This window comes from Erythrolamprus reginae, chromosome 2, assembly GCF_031021105.1.
Source record: "Erythrolamprus reginae isolate rEryReg1 chromosome 2, rEryReg1.hap1, whole genome shotgun sequence".
NCBI classification, from domain to species: Eukaryota; Metazoa; Chordata; class Lepidosauria; order Squamata; family Dipsadidae; genus Erythrolamprus; species Erythrolamprus reginae.
In genome coordinates this window covers 201,123,956-201,145,947 of record NC_091951.1, presented here as the reverse complement: position 1 = coordinate 201,145,947, position 21,992 = coordinate 201,123,956, and the positions used below count along the sequence as shown (strand labels likewise).

At 41.4% G+C, this 21,992-nt stretch overlaps 1 protein-coding gene across 4 annotated transcripts in view; it reads right to left on the bottom strand.

Moving 5' to 3' along the window:
• GRIPAP1 (GRIP1 associated protein 1) overlaps positions 1-21,992 on the bottom strand; it is a 108,958-nt gene that overhangs the window by 25,329 nt on the left and 61,637 nt on the right. For 2 of the 4 annotated variants that reach the window (XM_070741215.1, XM_070741217.1), the window contains 3 exons: positions 7,544-7,686; positions 4,012-4,140; positions 2,497-2,590 (listed from right to left, as the gene is read on the bottom strand). In XM_070741215.1, the coding sequence (XP_070597316.1) occupies positions 2,497-2,590; positions 4,012-4,140; positions 7,544-7,686 (366 nt within the window). The remainder of the gene's footprint in view (positions 1-2,496; positions 2,591-4,011; positions 4,141-7,543; positions 7,687-21,992) is intronic. The other 2 variants (XM_070741216.1, XM_070741218.1) reach the window with 1 other exon arrangement.

The following is a 21,992-nucleotide window of genomic DNA, read 5'->3' as shown; positions in this document are numbered from 1 at the left end:
ATTTACCAACCACTGGAAGTTTGTTCCAAGGATCTACTACTCTTTCAGTAAAATAATATTTTCTCATGTTGCTTTTGATCTTTCCCCCAACTAACTTCAGATTGTGTTCACTTTCCTATTAAAAACACTTCCCTCCTAAACCTTATTTAACCCTTTAACATATTTAAATCTTTCGATCATGTCCCCCCTTTCCTTTCTGTCCTCCAGACTATACAGATTGAGTTAATTAAGTCTTTCCTGATACGTTTTATGCTTAAGACCTTCCACCATTCTTGTAGCCCGTCTTTGGACCTGTTCAATTTTGTCAATATCTTCTTGTAGCTGAGGTCTCCAGAACTGAACACAGTATTCCAAATGTGGTCTCACCATCGCTCTATACAGCGTGATCACAATTTCCCTCTTCCTGCTTGTTATACCTCTAGCTATGCAGCCAAGCATCCTACTTGCTTTCCCTACCGCCTGACTGCACTGTTCACCCATTTTGAGACTGTCAGAAATCACTACCCCTAAATCCTTCTCTTCTGAAGACTCAACCTTCTACCCTTCTGAGGTGGGTAAAATGAGGACCCAGATTGTTGGGGGCAATATTCTGATTCTGTCAACCGCTTAGAGAGGACTGTAAAAGCACTATGAAGCGGTATATAAGTCTAAATGCTATTGCTATCATCCAATGCTTTGAAAATTTAAGAGAATCCTGAAGAAGGGCAAAGGAACCAATGGGTTAAAGACGTAGCTAAATATATTTAGAACCACCAAGTGCTATTTGGATATCAAGCTACAGCCAGGACATGCAAACAAACAAACAAATAAACAAACAAACAAACAAACACAAAAAGTGTTTAAACACCTTTTCCATTTATACTGCAGAATGGTTGAGTGGGAGCAGCTCCTTTCCTTCTCCATTTGTCTGCATCATTGATGATGAACTAACTTGTTTTGATAGCAGACGCTGTAGACTTTGTCACTGCTGCAAAAGGAGGTCCCTAACCACTTGACATCATCAAGTACACATTAAGACACACACACACAAATCCCTTTTGCAGACCACGTCTGGCATGGAAGCAGCATCAAGATGAATTAAACCATCTGAATCATTTATTGACTTCTCAAGTCTACAGGCTTCTTTCCACCTCTTCTGGGTTACTCAGAAGCAAAAATGGTTGGACTTTTCTGGTACTAGTACTCAAGCACAGATTCTAGAAATCTCTTGATAAATGTGGATTTATCAGAGGAAGACAATGTACAAGGTGAAGAGATCACAGTTAAGGTTGCTCTCCAAGGTCCTCATCCCCCACACCCAGATTTATCCAACATTATACACCCCATTCCAGTTCTTTTTCTTCTCTGCAGTTGTAATCCTTGAATTTAAACCTGCCAGATTCTTGCTTAATCAACTGGAAAGAAAATGGAGGGATGAGGTATTCTTGACGATCCTGAATTTTTATTTTGAATTTCAGTGTTTTTATGTATCGTATGAGCTGCATTGGCTGCCGGTTGGTCTCCAAACACAATTCAAAGTGTTGGTTATGACCTATAAAATCCTACATGGCTTAGGACCAGATTACTTACAGAACCGCCTTCTGCCTCATGTATTCCAGTGGCCAGTTAGATCCCACAGAGTTGGCCTTCTTTAGGTCCCGTCAGGTAGACAATGTTGCCTGCTGGGACCTAGGGGAAGAGCCTTCTCTGTGGTGGCCCCGGACCAATGGAATCAACTCCCCCCAGAGATTCGTACTGCCCCCCCACTCACTTCGCCTTCTGTAAGGTTTTAAAGAACCACCTCTGCCGACAGGCTTGGAGCCATTAAGTTAAACATCTAGCCCTGGCCGATGAGTGAATTTATATGCACGATTGGATGAATGTGAGCGACTGGTTTTTAAGAAATGGGGGTTTTAGGATGTTTTTAGTTTTAGATTTCTAGATGTTCTATTTTTTTTCCCTTGATGTGAGCCACCCTGAGTCTGAGAAGGGCGGCATAGAAATCTAATAAACAAACAAACAAACAAACAAACAAATAAGTACATAAAGAATGAATGAATGAATGAATGAATGAATGAAAGAAAGAATGAATGAATTTATATCCCTAATATTACATAAGTTCTGTGCCCAAGAGATAGAGTAAAACTATGTTTGCTTCATTTAATCCTTGGGAGTGTACTCTTTCTTCCTTACAGTATAATTCTCCTAACATTCATTTTCTAATTTCTTGGGAATCTTAACCATTTTTAGAATATATACCGAAGACAGTTGTGAGATGCAAAGCTCCCATTTCACATTTCCTCAATCAGCCATGATTGAGCCACAAAGACCTAAGGATTTACAATGTCCTAAGGATTTCGCAGGATGCAGTCCAAAAATGGAACAAGAAGACATTCGCAGAAGCTGTCAGACTGATATTAGACAGGCAACATCACCTCTGCTTTTAACCTCCACTCCCCCGTTTTTCCCGTAACCTCAAATTTCTGGTTGCTTCCTCCTGAAGACTATGGTTCTCACCAATGCGGCTGTCCATCACGTAGGTCTCAATAATGGCACTCTTCCGGCATAGGTCCTCAGCCATTGAGGCACTGCTGACTTCAAGGTGCTTCACCTAGCCAAGAAAGATTGAATTACTTGTTACTGCCAAGCCTGCTTCCCACAAGGCCAATGCTATTCTTAGACCTGGGAATAATCTAGCTCAGGGGTAGGCGAAGTTGGCTCTTCTATGACATATGGACTTCAACTCCCAGAATTCCCGAGCTTGCATGATTGGCTCAGGAATTCTGGGAGTTGAAGTCTACAAGTCATAGAAGAGTCAAATTTGCCCACCCCTGATCTAGCTTCAAGCAATGTCTCTTAAATGTGGCAGCCCAACCTCTTTTGCCAATCTGCTCTCCTTATCCCAGACACACACACACCCCAAATTTGTCCGTACATGTCTCTGATGATTCCCCCAAAGTTCAGAATTGGTATCTGTACTGACATTCTTTCAGAATCAGCTCCCCAGAATCACAACCCCAAAATTCAGGCAACACTATCAGGATTAGAAGCCAAGTTGGTGGACTCCTATATAGGTCCTTGGGAAAGGCATGCTAAGGCCAGTGTGTGCTTGCTTCCAAACTAGGTGGTCTATAGTGTGGAAAGTTTGGGAAATATTGAATGGCTCAAGGGTCTCACAAAATCGAAACCTAAAATCAGTGGTGGGCTACTACGGGTACAGTCCGGTACCACCTTCTGCCGCACGAATCCCAGCGACCGGTTAGGTCCCACAGAGTTGGCCTTCTCCGGGTCCCGTCGACTAAACAATGTCGTTTGGCGGGTCCCAGGGGAAGAGCCTTCTCTGTGGAGGCCCCAACCCTCTGGAACCAATTCCCCCCGGGAGATTAGAACTGCCCCCACCCTCCTTGCCTTTTGTAAGCTCCTTAAAACCCACCTCTGCCGTCAGGCATGGGGGAACTGAGACATCTCCCCTGGGCCTATACAGTTTATACATGGTATGTTTGTGTGTATGTTTGCTTTTAATAATGGGGGTTTTAGTGTTTTTTAAATTATTAGATTTGTTTTTACATTGTCTTTATTATTGCTGTGAGCCGCCCCGAGTCTACGGAGAGGGGCGGCATACAAAACAAAATGTAACCCTTCCCTGGTACAGAGCTGAAGGGATTGGATACTGTAGCCTAGAGGATAATTCTCTGCCTTACAAGGCAAAGGTTGCAGGTTCAAGTCCCAGTGGGTATGGCTAGCTGATGAGGCCAAAATAAGGCCGAAATAGATCTATCCTAGTTGAATGTGTATAATTTTAGAAGAGCCCTGTGTGCGTGTGTGTACATACACTTTATATAGTAGATAATCAGGGGGTGGCTACTGCCCGGACCGGGAGGAACGCAATGGGGTAGCGAAAATGAAGCTCCACCCCAGACCACCCAATTTGCACTGAAAGGTGTTGAAACAAAATGCAGAAGCCATGCCCACAGCGTGGTAGTAAAAATTTTGGTAGCCCATCACTGCCTAAAACCCAGGTGATTTTTATACCTTCTCCTCCAAGAGCCACTTCTCCTGCTGAACTTCAGCCAGCCGCTGGAACAGTTCTGAGATCTCCTCATCTGAAAGGTCGGCTGGCCGTGGAGGTTGTGACTGTGACTGTGGACTTCCTGTGGTTGACTGCAAGTAGAAAAGGGAAAAGGCAGACGTATCACTTCTCACATTCAGGCCTTTTACTACAGACACAATTCAGTACATTTGCAGAACATCCGAATTTCCACCAAGCAGGCAAATTCAGAAAGTTCAGATCGTGCAGAATGCAGCTGCGAGAGCAATCACGGGCTTTCCCAAATATGCCCATGTTACACCAACACTCCGCAGTCTGCATTGGTTGCTGATCAGTTTCCGGTCACAATTCAAAGTGTTGGTTATGACCTATAAAGCTCTTCATGGCACCGGACCAGATTATCTCCGGGACCGCCTTCTGCTGCACAAATCCCAGCGACCAGTTAGGTCCCACAAAGTGGGTCTTCTCTGGGTCCCGTCAACTAAACAATGTCGCTTGGCGGGACCCAGGGGAAGAGCCTTCTCTGTGGGGGCCCCGGCCCTCTGGAACCAACTTCCCCCAGAGATTAGAATTGCCCCCACCCTCCTTGCCTTTCGTAAGCTGCTTAAAACCCACCTCTGCCGCCAGGCATGGGGGAATTGAGATACTCTTTCCCCCTAGGCCTTTACAATTTTATGCATGGTATGTTTGTATGTATGTTTTGTTTTTATAATAATGGGTTTTTAACTGTTTTTAGTATTGGATTATTATTATATGCTGTTTTATTATTGCTGTTAGCTGCCCCGAGTGTCCGGAGAGGGGCGGCATACAAATCCAATAAATAAATAATAAATAAATAAATAAATAAATTTAACTCGTGTTTCCTCTATAGAATCATAGACATTAGTGCTGTATATAAAAATAATTGTATAGTAATACACATGAAACGGTACATCTGGCCACCAACTCTCCCTTTCCATTTAAAGTATCTGAAAGCAGATTCTCAAGTGGTGGAGTAACTGGGAATTAGGGAAGCTGTAATTTATCATGTCTAGAAACTGCCAATTGCAAAAGGTTGTGTCCTAAAGCTAAAGAGATAAGAACACACACTATACTTTCCTAGTGGAGACGTTATGCACACCTTTGGGAAAGCATAATTAAGTCATTTGTCTAATTTTTCCAGATGAGCACAGAAAATAAATTCACTAGTATGCGCATTGGGGACTCAAAAGTTATACGGGTTCCAGTCAGCAAAATAAATTGGATATAGGCGAAGTAGTGGAACTGCTGAACCAAGGCCTTTGTTGGTATCATTACCAATAATCCAAAATTCAATCCAGAAGACAGAGATACTTTTCCTGTTTAGTGAATAAAGTTCTACCTATTCTGAAGGGAGTTGCCCTCATCTTAAAGTTTCAGGGTCATAGCTTTGGAGAACGGAAGCATCTTTCTCTCGCTATGGTTCAATCTGATAAAGTCACTCTCATCACAGTAATCCATGCCCTGGTAACTTTTCATTTAATTAGTGCAATGCATTATACATTGGGTTGCCCTTAAAAGACATTTGAGACATTTCAATTAGAAGAAAATGTTGGTTGGAAGATTACAGAGTGAAACTGGGCAATATGAACATCCCATGCCTGTTCTTTATAGAGGGGCTTCCAATTACATAGAAACATAGAAGACTGACGGCAGAAAAAGACCTCATGGTCCATCTAGTCTGCCCTTATACTATTTCCTGTATTTTATCTTACAATGGATATATGTTTATCCCAGGCATGTTTAAATTCAGTTACTGTGGATTTACCAACCACGTCTGCTGGAAGTTTGTTCCAAGGATCTACTACTCTTTCAGTAAAATAATATTTTCTCATGTTGCTTTTGATCTTTCCCCCAACTAACTTCAGATTGTGTCCCCTTGTTCTTGTAAAATGGCTTTCCCCACCTTTTTATACTTCCCAGTCTAATCCCACTCCAGCCTAATCTGTGAGTGGTCTGTGCTTAAACACAACTGCCAATAAAATTGTCCCTTACAGCTTGAACACAAACTGCCAATAAAATTGTCCCTTACAGCCAGTAATATCTGCCCCACCTCCTTGAATTCAAAAAATACAAACTGTAAAGAGCACTAGTTTTCTCTCCTCTTTCTCTGTGATCTGAAAGTGTAGTTTCTGCTCCCAAGTCAGGGTGCTGCTTAATCTACAAAGGGCTTCACCCTTGGATCTCCCGTCTCTGAAGGAACTCTTCATCGCCCCTATTTCTATTTGTATCCTAACATTCTTTCTTGGAGAGGCGGTTCTGGCTGCCCTTCCACCCTATGGTGCAATTAAGGCTACTTGGCCTTTTCAGTGGTAGTTCCTTAATTCTGGAATGCCCTCCCCTGTTAGGTACGGGTAAAACCATGGGTGGGGCCATCTTCACAATCTTACTTGTGCTGCCAGATTTTTTTAAAAAAATATGTTCCCAAGCCTTTTAATAATGTGTAATTCCTGTTGAAACTTTTAATCTTTTTACATATTATTGTTTTAGTTATTCTTTGGTTGATTTCATTTTGTAACATCATGAGTTTTATAAAATGTTTAAATATACACTATTGTTATTTAGCCTATTGTTCTGAACTGCAAATATAATTTTAATTATAAAGTGTCAAGATTTCCCAGCTTCCAAATCTATTTGCAATCTTAGTGTTCCTCCAACGTATTTCAAAATTATGAATTCCATGTATTTGCTATACATGTTTAGGTCCTGATTCCTGACACAGCCCACTTAACAAAATGAGTCAAGCATAGCATGGAAACTAGGAATCCTTCAATCAGCCTCCATCCTGCATTTTTATTCAGGCTTCATTAACTTCCTTGCACTGACATAATGTTTCAATAAAATTTTGTTCTGATTTACTATCAGTGATGTTTGGTACCAGGTTTTGGCAGACAATACAAATTATGAATATCAGTAATTAAACAGCATGTGGGAATTACTCTAAACATATGTGGAGGCATTAAATTTAGATTACACAAGGACAGATTTGAAAACAGGTGAATTTGTTATTCTGATAGGGATCATGGACTCCGGAAGCAAGCATACACTCAAAACCATCATATTCCTTAAATATTTAAGCTGAGTTTGTCCACTCGTGCCAGTATTTCCCATCTGGCTTCAGCTGACTGACCTTGGAGTCCTAGGAAAAGAAAAGAGAAAAAAAAGAAAGAAAAATCCTTAAAAGCTTGAAGACTGCAACCTTGGCACTGCAGCGTCAAATGAAACTTGCTTGGGTGAATTACAACCTCACGCTTCACCGAGGCAAGAAACGATGCGGAGAAGGAGCAAGGGGGAAAAAAAATTCATTTGCCCTTCATGGAGAAAAGGAATGAACAAGAGAGAAAGGGCCATTTCAGGAAATGTTGTTATTTTCTATGGGGAAAGAGAACATTCTCTTTATTTATATGAAAATGAGACACATCCCCACAATGAAGCGAAGCTACACCATTCATAAGCCCTGGTTTCTGTGGCTTAGAAACCCAGGCTGCTGATTTCTACCTCTGGATCCTTCACCTTGTTACTGCCAGCCACAGATCCCTCCTTCATGATTTCACGGTAGCTGAAGGATGAGATGCTGCTACTGTCTCCCGTCTGAGTCCGACTGGGGGAACTAATGTCCGCCAGGACAAGATCCTCGATCCCTGGAAAGCAAAGAAAATGGTAGAAGTCCATGAAAGGGAGATTCAATTCAATTCAATTCAATTTATTAGATTTGTATGCTGCCCCTCTCCGAAGACTCGGGGCGGCTCACAACAATAATAAAAACAATATTCCAGCGAAAACAAACCTAATATTAAAAAGCACATAAAACCCTATCATATTTAAAAAAGCAAACAACATATACATACCCAAACATAAATATATATTTAAAAAAAGCCTGGGGAAAAGGTGTCTCAACTCCCCCATGCCTGGCAGTATATATGGGTCTTGAGTAATTTACGAAAGACAAGGAGTGTGGGGGTAGTTATAATCTCCGGGGGGAGTTGATTCCAGAGGGCCGGGGCCGCCACAGAGAAAGCTCTTCCCCTGGGGCCCGACAAACGACGTTGTTTGGTCGACGGGACTAGGAGAAGGCCAACTCTGTGGGATCTTATCGGTCGCTGGGATTCGTGCGGTAGCAGGCGGTTCCGGAGGTACTCTGGTCCAATGCCATGCAGGGCTTTAAAGGTCATAACCAACACTTTGAATTGGGACCGGAAACTGATCGGCAGCCAATGCAGGCCACGGAATGTGGCAGAAATGTGGGTGAATCTAGGAAGCCCCACGATGGCTCTCGCGGCCGCATTCTGCACGATCTGAAGTTTCCGAACACTTTTCAGAGGTAGCCCCATGTAGAGAGCATTGCAGTAATCGAACCTCGAGGTGATGAGGGCATGAGCGACTGTGAGCAGTGACTCCCTGTCCAAATAGGGCCGCAACTGGTGCATCAGGCGGACCTGGGCAAACGCCCCCCTCGCCACAGCCGAAAGATGATGTTCCAATGTCAGCTGTGGATCGAGGAGGACGCCCAAGTTGCGGACCCTCTCTGAGGGGGTCAATAATTCCCCCCCCCCAGGGTAATGGACGGACAGATGGAATTGTCCTTGGGAGGCAAGACCCACAGCCACTCCGTCTTGTCTGGGTTGAGTTTGAGTTTGTTGACACACATCCAGGCCCCAACAGCCTCCAGGCACCGGCACATCACTTCCACTGCTTCGTTGACTGGACATGGGGTGGAGATGTATAACTGGGTATCATCGGCGTATTGATGATACCTCACCCCATGCCCTTGGATGATCTCACCCAGCGGTTTCATGTACATATTAAATAGCAGGGGGGAGAGGACTGACTCCTGAGGCACTCCACAAGGGAGAGACCTAGAGGTCGACCTCTGACCCCCCACTAACACCGACTGCGACCGACCGGAGAGGTAGGAGGAGAACCACTGGAGAACAGTGCCTCCCACTCCCAACCCCTCCAGCTGGCGCAGAAGGATACTATGGTTGATGTTTCTGGAGTCCCAGCTACCCAGGACTGCAATGACATTGGACCATTTGACCAGGCAAAAACATATCCAGATAGTAGCATCTTCAAGAAAATTAACTCCATTCTGGATACTCAATGGCAAAACTTAGTTTCGCTTCTCCAAAAGGCATCAACCAGTTTCAACTTTTAAAAAATAATTTCTTATAATCTTTAAAAATACAAACAAACATAACTAACGCAATTTTAAAAATATAAAAAGGAAGGAGAAAAAAGAAAATGTTGAAAAAATATAAAGAAATGATTTCCCCTTCATCAAGACAAGTATAAGCAATTTCAGTCATTTTCTCTAACATTTCAACAAAAGATCTCTCCTTCCATATCTTATACAGTGGTACCTCTACTTACGAACTTAATTCATGCCGTGACCAGGTTCTTAAATAGAAAAGTTTGTAAGAAGCATTTTTTACCATAGGAATCAATGTAAAAACAAATAATGTGTGTGATTGGGGAAACCACAGGGAGGGTGGAGGCCCTATTTCCTCCCAGAAGATTCCTAGAGAGGCCTTACAGAGGCTTCTCCCTGCCTTTTCTGGTTGCAGTTTCGGAGGCTCGGGTTTGTAAGTGGAAAATGGTTCTTGAGAAGAGGCAAAAAAAATCTTGAACACCTAGTTCTTATCTAGAAAAGTTCATAAATAGGCGTTCTTAGGTAGAGGTACCACTGTATTTTATAAATTATAAATTACAAATTATAAAGTCTTGTCATTCAGTCCTAATCAGCAAAAGTCCATTCAGAATTACTAGAAAGAACAACGTATGTTTTAATCCTAATCAAATAAATCAGTTTCATATTTCCTTTCCTTTCAACACATTTTCTCTAAAAATGCAATAAAAAACTTCTTCCCGTATCTGTTATCTATCAACAATCCTTCAGATCTAGTATAAAAATCTATTAAGAAACAACAGAAACAACAATATATTAAGATCCTAATCTTTAATATCTTCAAATAGTGTGTGCATGTTTATTTAACATTTTATCTCTTTCTCCTCTCAGAAAGTCCTTCACAAATTCAGCATAGACTAGATTATAAGATCTATATTTTAACTCTAATCAAATAAACTAGCTTTGTAACCCTTTATTTTATTTTTAACACCATAGCTTATCATTTTTATACCAATTACAATAAAAATATCTTCTTCCCATATCTTATCTATAGTATAAGACAAGTCTCAGTCTTGGTTTAAAAAAACGGGATTTCTGGTCCAACCTTCATGATCGGCTCTTTGACAACCAAGAGGCATGAGTAAACCGGGATCATTTCAATCCTGGTATCATACACTGCTCAAAAAAATAAAGGGAATATTTAAACAACACAATATAACTCCAAGTAAATCAAACTTGTGTGAAATCAAACTTTCCACTTGGGAAGCAATGCTGATTGACAATCAATTTTACGTGCTGTTATGCATATTTAATTGTGTACAGAACAAAGTATTCAACCAGAATATTTCATTCATTCAGATCTAGGATGTGTTCTTTGAGTGTTCCCTTTATTTGTTTGAGCAGTATATGATGTACCATCATGCGGGGATGAAGCGTGCAAGAAAGCACATGAGACTATTTTTAAATGCGGAACCCTTAACATACTAATCTATTATAATATTACAACCACAATCTGAATGTAGTTAAAGCTGACCTCCATCCAGTTTATCCCACCTTCTTTTGAAAATCACTAGAATCCAAAAGCAATTGACCAGTAGCCATTAGCTGAGCAGTCTTTTGCTATCCAATACTGTAGATCTTCCTAAGATTTCCATTCAGTTATGGGAGGAGGGTGGATTGGATAATTTTGAGCTACCTGCCTCTAGGCGTCACAATAAACTCTGGTTTACAAAAGCTTGCAGATGTATATATAACCTCATATATAAACTGAATAAACAAATTCTCACAGCCAACCCACACTCAGTAAAAGACCTTGGAATACTAATGTCAAATGACCTAAGTGCTAAAGCCCACTGCAACAATATCGCCAAAAAGGCTTCTAGAGTTGTTAACCTGATCCTACGTAGCTTCTGCTCCGGCAATCTCACACTACTCTCAAGAGCCTACAAAACTTTTGCCAGACCCATCCTTGAATATAGCTCATCTGTCTGGAACCCATACCACATCTCAGACATCAACACCCTTGAAAACGTCCAAAGATATTTCACCAGAAGAGCCCTTCACCCTTCACACACTCGAAACAGAATACCCTACGAAAATAGACTAACAATCCTGGGTCTAGAAAGCTTAGAACTACGGCGCCTAAAACATGATTTAAGTATTGCCCGGTCAATGACTACTTCAGCTTCAACCACAACAACACAAGAGCACGCAACAGATTCAAACTTAATATTAACCGCTCCAAACTTGACTGTAAAAAATATGACTTTAACAATCGAGTTGTCGAAGCATGGAACTCATTACCAGAGTCAATAGTGTCAACCCCTAACCCCCAACATTTCCCGCTTAGACTATCCACGATTGACCTCTCGAGGTTCCTAAGAGGCCAGTAAGGGGCGTACATAAGTGCACTAGTGTGCCTTTCGTCCCCTGTCCAATTGTCTTTCCTTTATCTCATATATCATATATCTTTTCTCCCTTTCATATATCTTGTCCTCTATTTTTACATATTATCTTTATATATATTACTTCATGACTATTCTCTTCCATATGTATTGTGTATTGGACAAATGAATAAATAAATAAATGTATGAGACAACAAACCCCAGAATTTGCATAGTTGATAATTCTGGAGATTACAATCCAACATACTCACAGGATATCCAGAGGTTTCAGATTGGAAATGAGCCTCCCTCCTGATTGGATTTATGTGCTTCTATCCTCTCTTCAGCTGGGGATGTTCTGAGGAGGAATTCAATAGCTTCCACTTTTCTTTTACACTAATTATGGTTGTCACATTGCCTGAAATGGGCACTTTGTGATTAATCTTATGTATGAATAGCCTGAAAGCTGGAAGAATCAATCCATTGGCTGAGAAACCAAAGTTAAGCATAGCTCATTGTTCAGGGAAATACAGAAGCAGAGAGGCTTAAATGGACCTGGGTGGGATATTACATTTATTCTGAGGTCCATACGCAGCCATTAGCCACCTCTTCAGCATAAAATAACAAGCATGGTACTAATAGTCTGGTACTTTACTAAGCCCTAAATGTGGTCATTGTGGCCATGCAGTGGGATGGTACACACATCTCTGGTGGAAATGTGAGGAGATTCAAAAGCTCTGGACTTTAATACTGAAAAATATAAATGGAAATAGTTAAAAATGAATTGCGGGTAGGATGGGACATAATAGAAGGAGGTATTAAAGAAACTCAAGGAATGAAGACAGAAGAACAAGAAGTATTAAGGACTACCGTGTTTCCCCGAAAATAAGACACTGTCTTATATTAATTTTTGCTCCAAAAGTTGTGCTACGTCTTATTTTCGGGGGGCGGGGGGGTGCCTTATATTTCTCAAATAAGGCAGAAAAGCTGACACTCCCAAAGAAAGTGTACCATACGGTACACTGATTATGGTAAAGTACCTGTCAGTATGGCACCCACACACACAAACGACGGCATTTATATGGTATAACAGTATACTCCCGCTATTGCAGCTTCCGGCCACCAGAGGAACTACAGTCTACGCACTGTAGTGGAGACTGTAATGGTGGTGAGACAGCAGCAGACTGTGTCTGCTGTACTGGACGGTACAAAGCGATGGAAGGGGCCAGCAGGGGATGCCACATTATTACGGTACCGCTATGAACAGCCTTGAATGGTACCGTATGTTTTTCCACCGTACCATATGTACACTTGACTACGCCTTATTTTCGGGGGGTGCCTTATATTAGCAAATTCTGCAAAACCTCTGACATGCCTTACTTTCGGGGTACGTCTTATTTTCGGGGAAACAGGGTATGATAAAAGCTGCTCATGCAACTATAGTATGTGGATGGAAGGATAAAAGTAAATGGACACTAAAATGATGGAATGATTATATATTTGAACAAGTACAAATGGAAATAACTCATATTATCCCACTGAACTGTTCATGGGATGAAAAAGCTGAAAGGATAAGAAAAAAATGGAAACTTTATTTTGCATGGGTGGAAAGGGATAAGGCCAATGAAGACATAAAGAAGAAATTGTCTAGAACTCTGACCTGGCTGGGACTATGAATAAGAAAGAACTGAGGGAAGGGAGGGGGAGGGTTAAGGGTGAAAAGTAAGAAAATTTTTAAAAAAACCAATCTGGTACTTTCAGGCTCCTCCCATTATCATTTTCAATCCATTGTTAAGTGGGGTAGCTTAGGAGTTTCTGATGGATACCTTTGAAATTTGAAAAGATGTTGCATGCTCTTTCATAAAACAACTGCCAAAAGAGGGAGAAAGTTATACATTCACTGCCATAGCCCTTCACTCCTCCACTCGGAACTGAATACCCTACTAAACCAAACTTACAATCCTAGATTTAGAAAGCTTAGAACTACATCGCCTGAAACACAATCTAAGCCCACAAAATAATATGCTGCAACGTCCTTCCAGTCAACGACTACTTCAGCTTCAACCACAACAACACATGAGCACACAACAGATACACACTTAAAGTAAACCGCTCCAAAGTCGACTGCCGGAAATACGACTTTAGTAACCAAGTAGTTGATGCATGGAACTCACTACCGGACTCTGTAGTATCATCTCCTAACCCCCAAAAGTTTACCCTTAGACTACCCACTGTTGACCTCTCCCGATTCCTAAGAGGTCAGTAAGGGGCGTGCATAAGTGCACCAGCGTGCCTTCCGTCCCCTGTCCTAATGTTTCTTTATATTTTTTTACTAGTATCATGTATGTGAATATTATTATATCTAATGTTTTTTCTTATTTTTCTTTTTACTAGTATCATGTATATAAATACTATTATATGATGGTCTTGGTATATTCGGGTTTCTTCCCGTGTAGGATTTAGACATTTCTGGCAACGTTTCAATGAGGTCACCAGAAATTTCTAAATCCTACACGGGAAGAAACCCTAATATACCAAGACCATCATACCTGTACCCATGAAAATCTACGAAAACAAATACTATTATAACTTTACATACCTCCAATATGTACTTGACAAAACAAATAAATATATAAAAATAAATAAATAAATAAATAAATAAATACAACATACAACTGACCAGACAGAAAACAAGTGAGATTTATCACTTCCTTCCTCCTTTCAGAATACTTATTTGTTAACCAGGTGTGTTCTTGCCTTTCATTCGAGGTAGCTCCGGAACAGCAGTTCCTCTTCCTATTTCCCCCCAGAATAGCAATCTGTGAGGTTCACTAGTCTAAGAGAGAATGAGTGATCCCAAATCAGCCAGTTATCATCCACGCTGAGGAGTGGAATAGAACCCAGACCTCCATACTCCTAGATCAGTGTTTCCCAACCTTGACAACTTGAAGATATCTGGACTTCAGCTCCCAGAAGTCCCCAGCCAGCATTCGCTGGCTGGGGAATTCTGGGAGTTGAAGTCCAAATATCTTCAAGTTGCCAAGGTTGGGAAACACTGTCCTAGATCAATCTTTTTGCTATTGTATCACATAGGCTCTCTGTTCTTGACTTAACAGCCCCTAGCTTAGTTTTGTCTGGCCAAGTTGTCTGCCTATCCTGAACTAAGCCACCAATATTATTTTTGTTTTCTCTAAAAAGCATCTGGGGGCACAGAGATATGCCTTAAAACCCAAATAAAGTTGGCAGCTGTTACTGGCCTTTTGCCTATCAAAATTCTGATTTAAACAATAAAGATATCTGTTAAAATACTTGAGTGAGCCCACAAGCCCTAAGGTACCATATAGCAGATGGTCACCCTGTGGCTAACTGTTACTCCACTGCAGGGGAGAGCTAATTTCCACGATTCTTCAAAAACGTCAATCAAATTACCACAAATCACGGGTGGATCATGTGATGTGTAGTTACTGTAACCAGCACACATCCTGCATTTGGGTGTCAGGCTTAATCATAACCTACTGTGGTTAGAGAGATGGCAAATTTCTTTCCCCAATTTTCTTCAGTGAAGGCAGATGGCCTGTGTGGGACACTAGCACATTGTACAGTGAATGTATTGTGCAAACCAACCTGCTATGTCATAGTGTGACCCATCTTATCCATCACACAAGAGTGTTACGCGGATAAAAAGGAGAAAAATTACTGCCAGTTTGAGGGGGGAAAAACTGAGAACATGAATCTACCTCCGAAAATTGCACACATCCATAAACCAAAAAGGCAAGGGATGCTTTTTTTAAAAAAGCAGATTGCAGAATGTGGCTTCCAATACAGACCATCTGGTGTATCACCAGTCCACTAAAACAGCTATCTTTCTTTTGCTTTTGAAAGGAGTGGTTTTAGCAGAAAACAAGGACCGAGCTTCCAAAAGGGATTTGGGATAAACAAGGTTAGAACAGGTTACTGAGGAAGAGATAAATCTGCAACCCTTGCTACCTATTCTGTTTTAGATTCTTCAAATGAGTGCTAAGTGTCTTGGCCGCCAGCTCCCATCAGCCCCAGCCAGTATGATTTCTTTGCAGAAATCATAAAGGCCACACAAGCACATACAGTATGAGAAAGACAAGAGCCGCATGAATCCAAGTGACCGGTTGGGTCGCACAGAGTTGGCCTTCTCCGGGTCCCGTCGGCCAGACAATGTTGTCTGCTGGGGCCCAGGGGAAGAGCCTTCTCTGTGGTGGCCCCGGCCCTCTGGAATCAGTTCCCTTCAGAGATTCGCACTGCCCCCACCCTCCTCGCCTTTTGCAAGAGTCTCAAGACTTATTTATGTCGCCAGGCATGGGGCAATTAGATCAAGCCCCCTTCCCTTATTTATGAGTTGTAATGTGAATGAGTTGGCTGACTGATTTTAATATATATGGAATTTTAGTAGTAATTTGTAATTAATTAGATTTGTTATGTTGCTTTTTTGTATTCTGTGAGCCGCCCCGAGTCTTCGGAAAAGGGCGACATACAAATCTAATAAATAATAATAATAATAACAGCAGAAGCAGAATTCAGCAGCAAATCCTGGTTACTCTTTAGAGCAGTGTTTCTCAACCTTGGCCATTTGAAGATGTGTGGACTTCAACTCCCAGAATTCCCCAGCCAGCGTTGCTGGTTGGGGAATTCTGGGAGTTGAAGTTCACACATCTTCAAATGGCCAAGGTTGAGAAACACTGCTTTAGTTTAGAGGGATAAAGAATGAGAGTGATGATGTCCCTGATCCAAGTCCATCCTTTCACCAGGCTTTTCTGATGATGGCTTTAGGTAAGAATGGCTTTTCTTAAAGCCTCACTTTGTGGTAGCACCCCACACGCTCCCACATGGACACCGTCTCTGCAATGTGGTTCATACAGCCTCAAGGAGAACAAAGGCAGGTTTGCTATTTAATCTTAGCCATGAATCCAGGCTGTAGGTTTACTTTTCTTCCCTAAATAGGAATTCCCTTATGCCAGGATATCTTCCTTATTCCGAAAGTCATTTTCCCTGATGGGCAAAGAGTTTGTTCATTACTTGCTACCCAATTCTTTCAGAGAGTTGTTCAAAAGTCACTCCTCAGCAAGAATGACAACCATTTAAGGGTAGTCAAAACATCAGACTAAACCTCGCCTTGCATCTCATCCTAGGCAATCAACAGAAGTCAATTGCCATCTTTGTAGCTCCTCCCTGCTTTTGGGTCGTGTTCCATTGTGATATGTTTTGTAAAAATTCTCCCAAACTTTGATAACTATAAAAAAATAAGGGTAAGGAGAGCAGAGAGCAAGCAGAGTCTAAATTTAATAGCATTTCAGCAAACAGAGATCCTATTCTTTTCCCATGGCTCAATTAATAAGAAAGGAAAGGTTGAGGATGGAAAATTCTTTTCCACAATGACATTTGTATCTGCCTTTAGAGACAGATATCCTATTATAGGGATCAGCAACCCATGGCTCTGTAACTACATGTGGCCCTTCCTTCCTTCCTTCCTTCCCTCCCTCCCTCCCTTCTTTTTTAAAAAAAACTTTATTAATTTTCAAGTATTTTTTTGTGGCATGTGGCTCTCTCATCCTTCTGCTATGGCTCCTTGTTGCTAGTTGGGTAAAAGAAAAAGATGCTGTGCTAGGAGTACACTCTATGGTGGGGGGAACCAGACTTCCTGTCAGCGGAGGAAAAAGGATGCCACACTAGGAGGAGACTCTATGGTGGGAGAACCAGCCTTCTGGTTGGCTCCAGAATTGAATAGGGAGCTTCAGGTCAGGACTTTTCTGGTTCTTCTGAGTGTTTAAGGTTGCCAACCCCTGTCCTATTGCAATGAAGAGCACTGTCACTTCCCACCTAGACCACCAACCACCAACGATGCTGCATTATTTCAGAAATTCTCTGCGCCTCGTGTTTCTAGACCATCTTCAGATGCCAGAAATGGGGTTTTTAGCAGTTGTCCAACCATCCAACACAACTTCAAGAGCTTTTCAAAAGGAGAGAGTTGGGTGCGTAGGAAGTGAAAGATCCTGCAGCAAACACAGCAGCTGCTCAGCCTGGATGGTTCATTTTTAATTCAATCACAAAAATAAGAGACCTCTTCAGTGCTGGCAACCTGAAGCAGACAATCACAGGCTAACTCTGACTCAGGCTTCTAACCACTTGTTCATTCAAGCAGCATTCTTGGCTATTGATGCTGCAAAGGCTTGCCTTTTTTCCACAGCCTAATCTTTTCTTTTAGCAACAGGCTAAGATGGAGGTCGCCATTATGTTGCCAAAAAGAGAGGAAAAAAATCGATTTTATTGCTAGGAAAACAGGCTTGCCGAGGAGGAGAAACATTTTCTGCTTTGTGCAGGCTCACCACACAAATACAACAAAGAAGAAACTCAGAAAATTAAGAAAATCTTTCCTACACTAGGAAAAACAGCAAGATTTTTAAAAAGACCTTTTAAGTTTGTAGGTTGCAGGGGAGGGCTACTAGTCGGAACGCTAAATTGGGCTTGTAGCCGCGGTTCGGGAGTGCTTGTGGGGCCAACACGATTTTGCTTCCGCACATGCCGAAACACGGGCGTACCTGCAGCTCTGTGTGTGGTTTTGCTATCTCTACAGGCGTGGAAGCAAAATTGCGCTGGCCCCGCAAGCACTTATGAGCCGCCACGGCGAGCCCAATTTAGCGTTCCGGCTAGAAGCCGCCCCCCCCCCCCCCCGGTAGGTTGCCTGTTATTGCTTCAGCCTTAACTTTAAACAGGCCATTTTATACAACTAGCAATCCCTTTCGTAAAGTTGAAGGCAGAGCAGCTCAGTATGGATTGATTGTGCCTATTATAAAAATCATATTTCACAGTTCCAAGATCAATATGCACTGAAAACATTTTCCCACTCAAGGCATGGTTGTGATTAAGGAGGAGACCCAATGACAAGATTAACACCAATATTCCTCCAGCTGTTTCAGAAGTATAAGCAGCAGAACCAATTAAGCATGGGAAAGAGCAAAGACTGAAGGACGTGTCGTTCAGCAACAGCAAGAGGGCCCTAGTGAGGGGGAACTTTTGGCCCCCTCAGAGAGGGTCTGCAACCTGGGCATCCTCCTCGATCCACAGCTGTGGGGGCTCCGGGCCTCTGGAACCGGCTGCCCCCAGAGATCCATACTCCCCCCACCCTCCTCGCCTTCCGTAAAAGGCTTAAGACTCACGTATGTCACCAGGCCTGGGGGGATAAGATCTACCCCCTGGCCAACAAAATGTAATGTATGGTTATGGTTCAAATGGGTATGACTGTTTTTTAATAGAACTAACGAATTTAGAGTAGTTTATTAAAATTTTACTTAATTGGATTTAGCGCATTATATTGTATTGTTCTTTTTATATGTTGTAAGCCACCCCCAAGTTTCCGGAGGGAGTGGCATATAAATACTATTATTATTTATTATTATTATTATTATTATTATTATTATTATTATTATTATTACTATTACTATTACTATCATTATCAATAACAACACAGCAACAAACAACAAAACAATGATGATAATGATGATAATGATGATAATGATGATGATGATGATGATGATGATAATAATAATAATAATAATAATAATAATAATAATAATATTGAGCTGCAACGACTCTGGCATAAGCCAGTGAAAGTGGTCCCAGTGGTACTTGGCACGCTGGGCGCATTGCCAAAGGATCTCAGTGGACATTTGAAAACCATCGGAATTGACAAAATCTCCATCTGTCAATTGCAAAAGGCCACTTTACTGGGATTGGCAAACATAATTCGCCGCTACATCACGCAGTCCTAGGTGCTTGGGAAGCGCCCGACTGGTGATGAAATACGAAATCCAGCATAGTGATTTCCTTTGCTGTGTCATATTGACATAACAATAATAATAATAATAATAATAATAATAATAATAATAATAATAATAATAATAATAATAATCTCCGCTTATGGATGTGGCCTTGTACCTGCAGTACAGGAGACACAAATTTGGGTGAGAGGAACCCTTGGGAATGAGTAGAATCTCTGGGTACCAGACAGCAGTTTAGCAGGTTGGGTTTTAAAAATCCTCACTTTGTCCACTGGTAAAGGCAGTCAAGAAACAAGGCTTCTGGGCCATATCTAATGGAACTCTCTCCAAAGTTCTCAATACGCTTCCCTGAGGCGAATTCTCCTAGTTTTGAAACCTAACCATGTCGTTCATATATTACCAGTGGGCAGACATGCCCAAATAAAGGGCCACATTAAGGAAATAGTATCTTCCCCACCTTTGTTCATTCTACTTCATCTGCCATCCTGACTAGGCAGCCCAGCTCTGCTCCAACACAAACCCATCATGTCCTCTTTCCCCATCCAAAAGAGTGCTACACAGGCAGATACAACAATTGCTCTTTCCAGCATTCTCTCTCTTCCCAGAAGACTCGCTGAGCTGATCTAATGTTTTGATGCTTAACTTCCCTGGGAGCAATTTCAATTCGCCTGGTTCCCCTCCCACCAGACCACACACAGCTGGGACAGCCAGGTGTCTGACTGGCCGCTATACAAGCGGACAGCTGGCTTCCTATTCCTGTGGTGTCTGGCAACTGGAGACAGCATCATTCCTCCCTCCTGGAACACAGCTTATGTTTGTGACAATGCTGATCTAGGAGTTTTCAAAACTTGCTGCCGGTGCAAGTTCTGGAAATAGATGTGTATTTTGCTTCATATATTTCATTTGTTCTCGGGATTCAATTCACGTCTTAAAAGCAATATTATAACAGATGCTGATAGAAATCTACACTCTTGGACATGCTTTCGGGAGACTCAAAGCTACAGGTGGTAAGAGGACAAATCAAAATATCTGGTGGACTTTTAAGTTTTTTGAGGAGATCTGTCAGGACTTTTGCCTTTTCCCTGTCAAACAAAACAATTGTCTTCTCAACATTGTTGGAAAAGCACTTATGGAAAAATTAGGATTTTTGCACAAAAAGACTCATGAATCCAATTCCTGATATACACTGCTCAAAAAAATAAAGGAAACACTTAAGCAACACAATATAATTCCAAGTAAATCAAACTTCTGTGAAATCAAACTGTCCACTTAGGAAGCAACACTGATTGACAATCAATTTCACATGCTGTTGTGCACATTCAACTTTGTACAGAACAAAATATTCAACAAGAATATTTCATTCATTCAGATCTAGGATGTGTTATTTCAGTGTTCCCTTTATTTTTTGGACCAGTATAGATTATATTTATCTAGCCTGATTTAAAAAATAAATAAATGAAATTCAACCTGTAAGGATGTATCCATGGCAGGAGTCTTCAACCTTGACAACTTTAAGACTTTAAGGCTGCCTGAGGAATTCTGGGAGTTGAAGTCTACAGGTATTAAAGTTACCAAGATTGGAGACCTGTGGATTATTTTATAGATAGCCTTTGATCCATGAATCTCAAGGTTCTGAGAGAAACAGAAATTTGACCTAATGATCCTGAGTTCTGCTTGTTCCTTTTCTACACCATTTTACCCCAGTTTGAATCAACCTCTAGGCCAGTGGTTCTCAAGCTTCTTTTGGCCATGCCCAACCTAAGCATCTCCAAAATCCTGAGACCATACCCCCCTCCATGACATATAATTCTTATTATTCAAAAAATGAACTACTCACGCGGAGGAAGCCTAAAAGGCCATTAACTAGGTTTAAACAAGGTTCCAATTGCTCCCCTTAAAAATAAAACTGCCCCCTTGTGGGGCATGGGCCCCACATTGGGAACCACTGCTCTAGACTCAAGTCAAAGGAGTTCTCTTAAAGCCAAGGTGGAATTGATACATGCTTTACCTGTTGATATGGAACAATTAATTTAATTTAATGCCCACATGAACTAGGTTTTTGAAGAAAAAAATCTTCCCGTTCCTTGGTTCCTGGTACTTATGGCACATTTTGAAAGTGCTCATGAGATTCAAAAAGAAAGGTACATATATACCTATTCCTAGCTGTCCCAAGTCTTCGGAGAGGAGCGGCATAAAAATATAATAATAATAATAATAATAATAATAATAATAATAATAATAATAATAATAATGATGATAATAATAATAACAACAACAACAACAACAGTACTTGGCACGCTGGGCGCATTGCCAAAGGATCTCAGTGGACATTTGAAAACCATCGGAATTGACAAAATCTCCATCTGTCAATTGCAAAAGGCCGCTTTACTGGGATCGGCAAATATAATTCGCCACTACATCACGCAGTCCTAGGTGCTTGGGAAGCGCCCGACTGGTGATGAAATACGAAATCCAGCATAGTGATCTCGTTTGCTGTGTTGTACTGACATAATAATAATAATCATCATCATCATCATCATCATCATCATCATCATCATCATCATTCTCCTCCATGTATGTACCTACTCTACATGTTATGGTTGTATGTGTGCACTACACTTCTCCAGGAACCC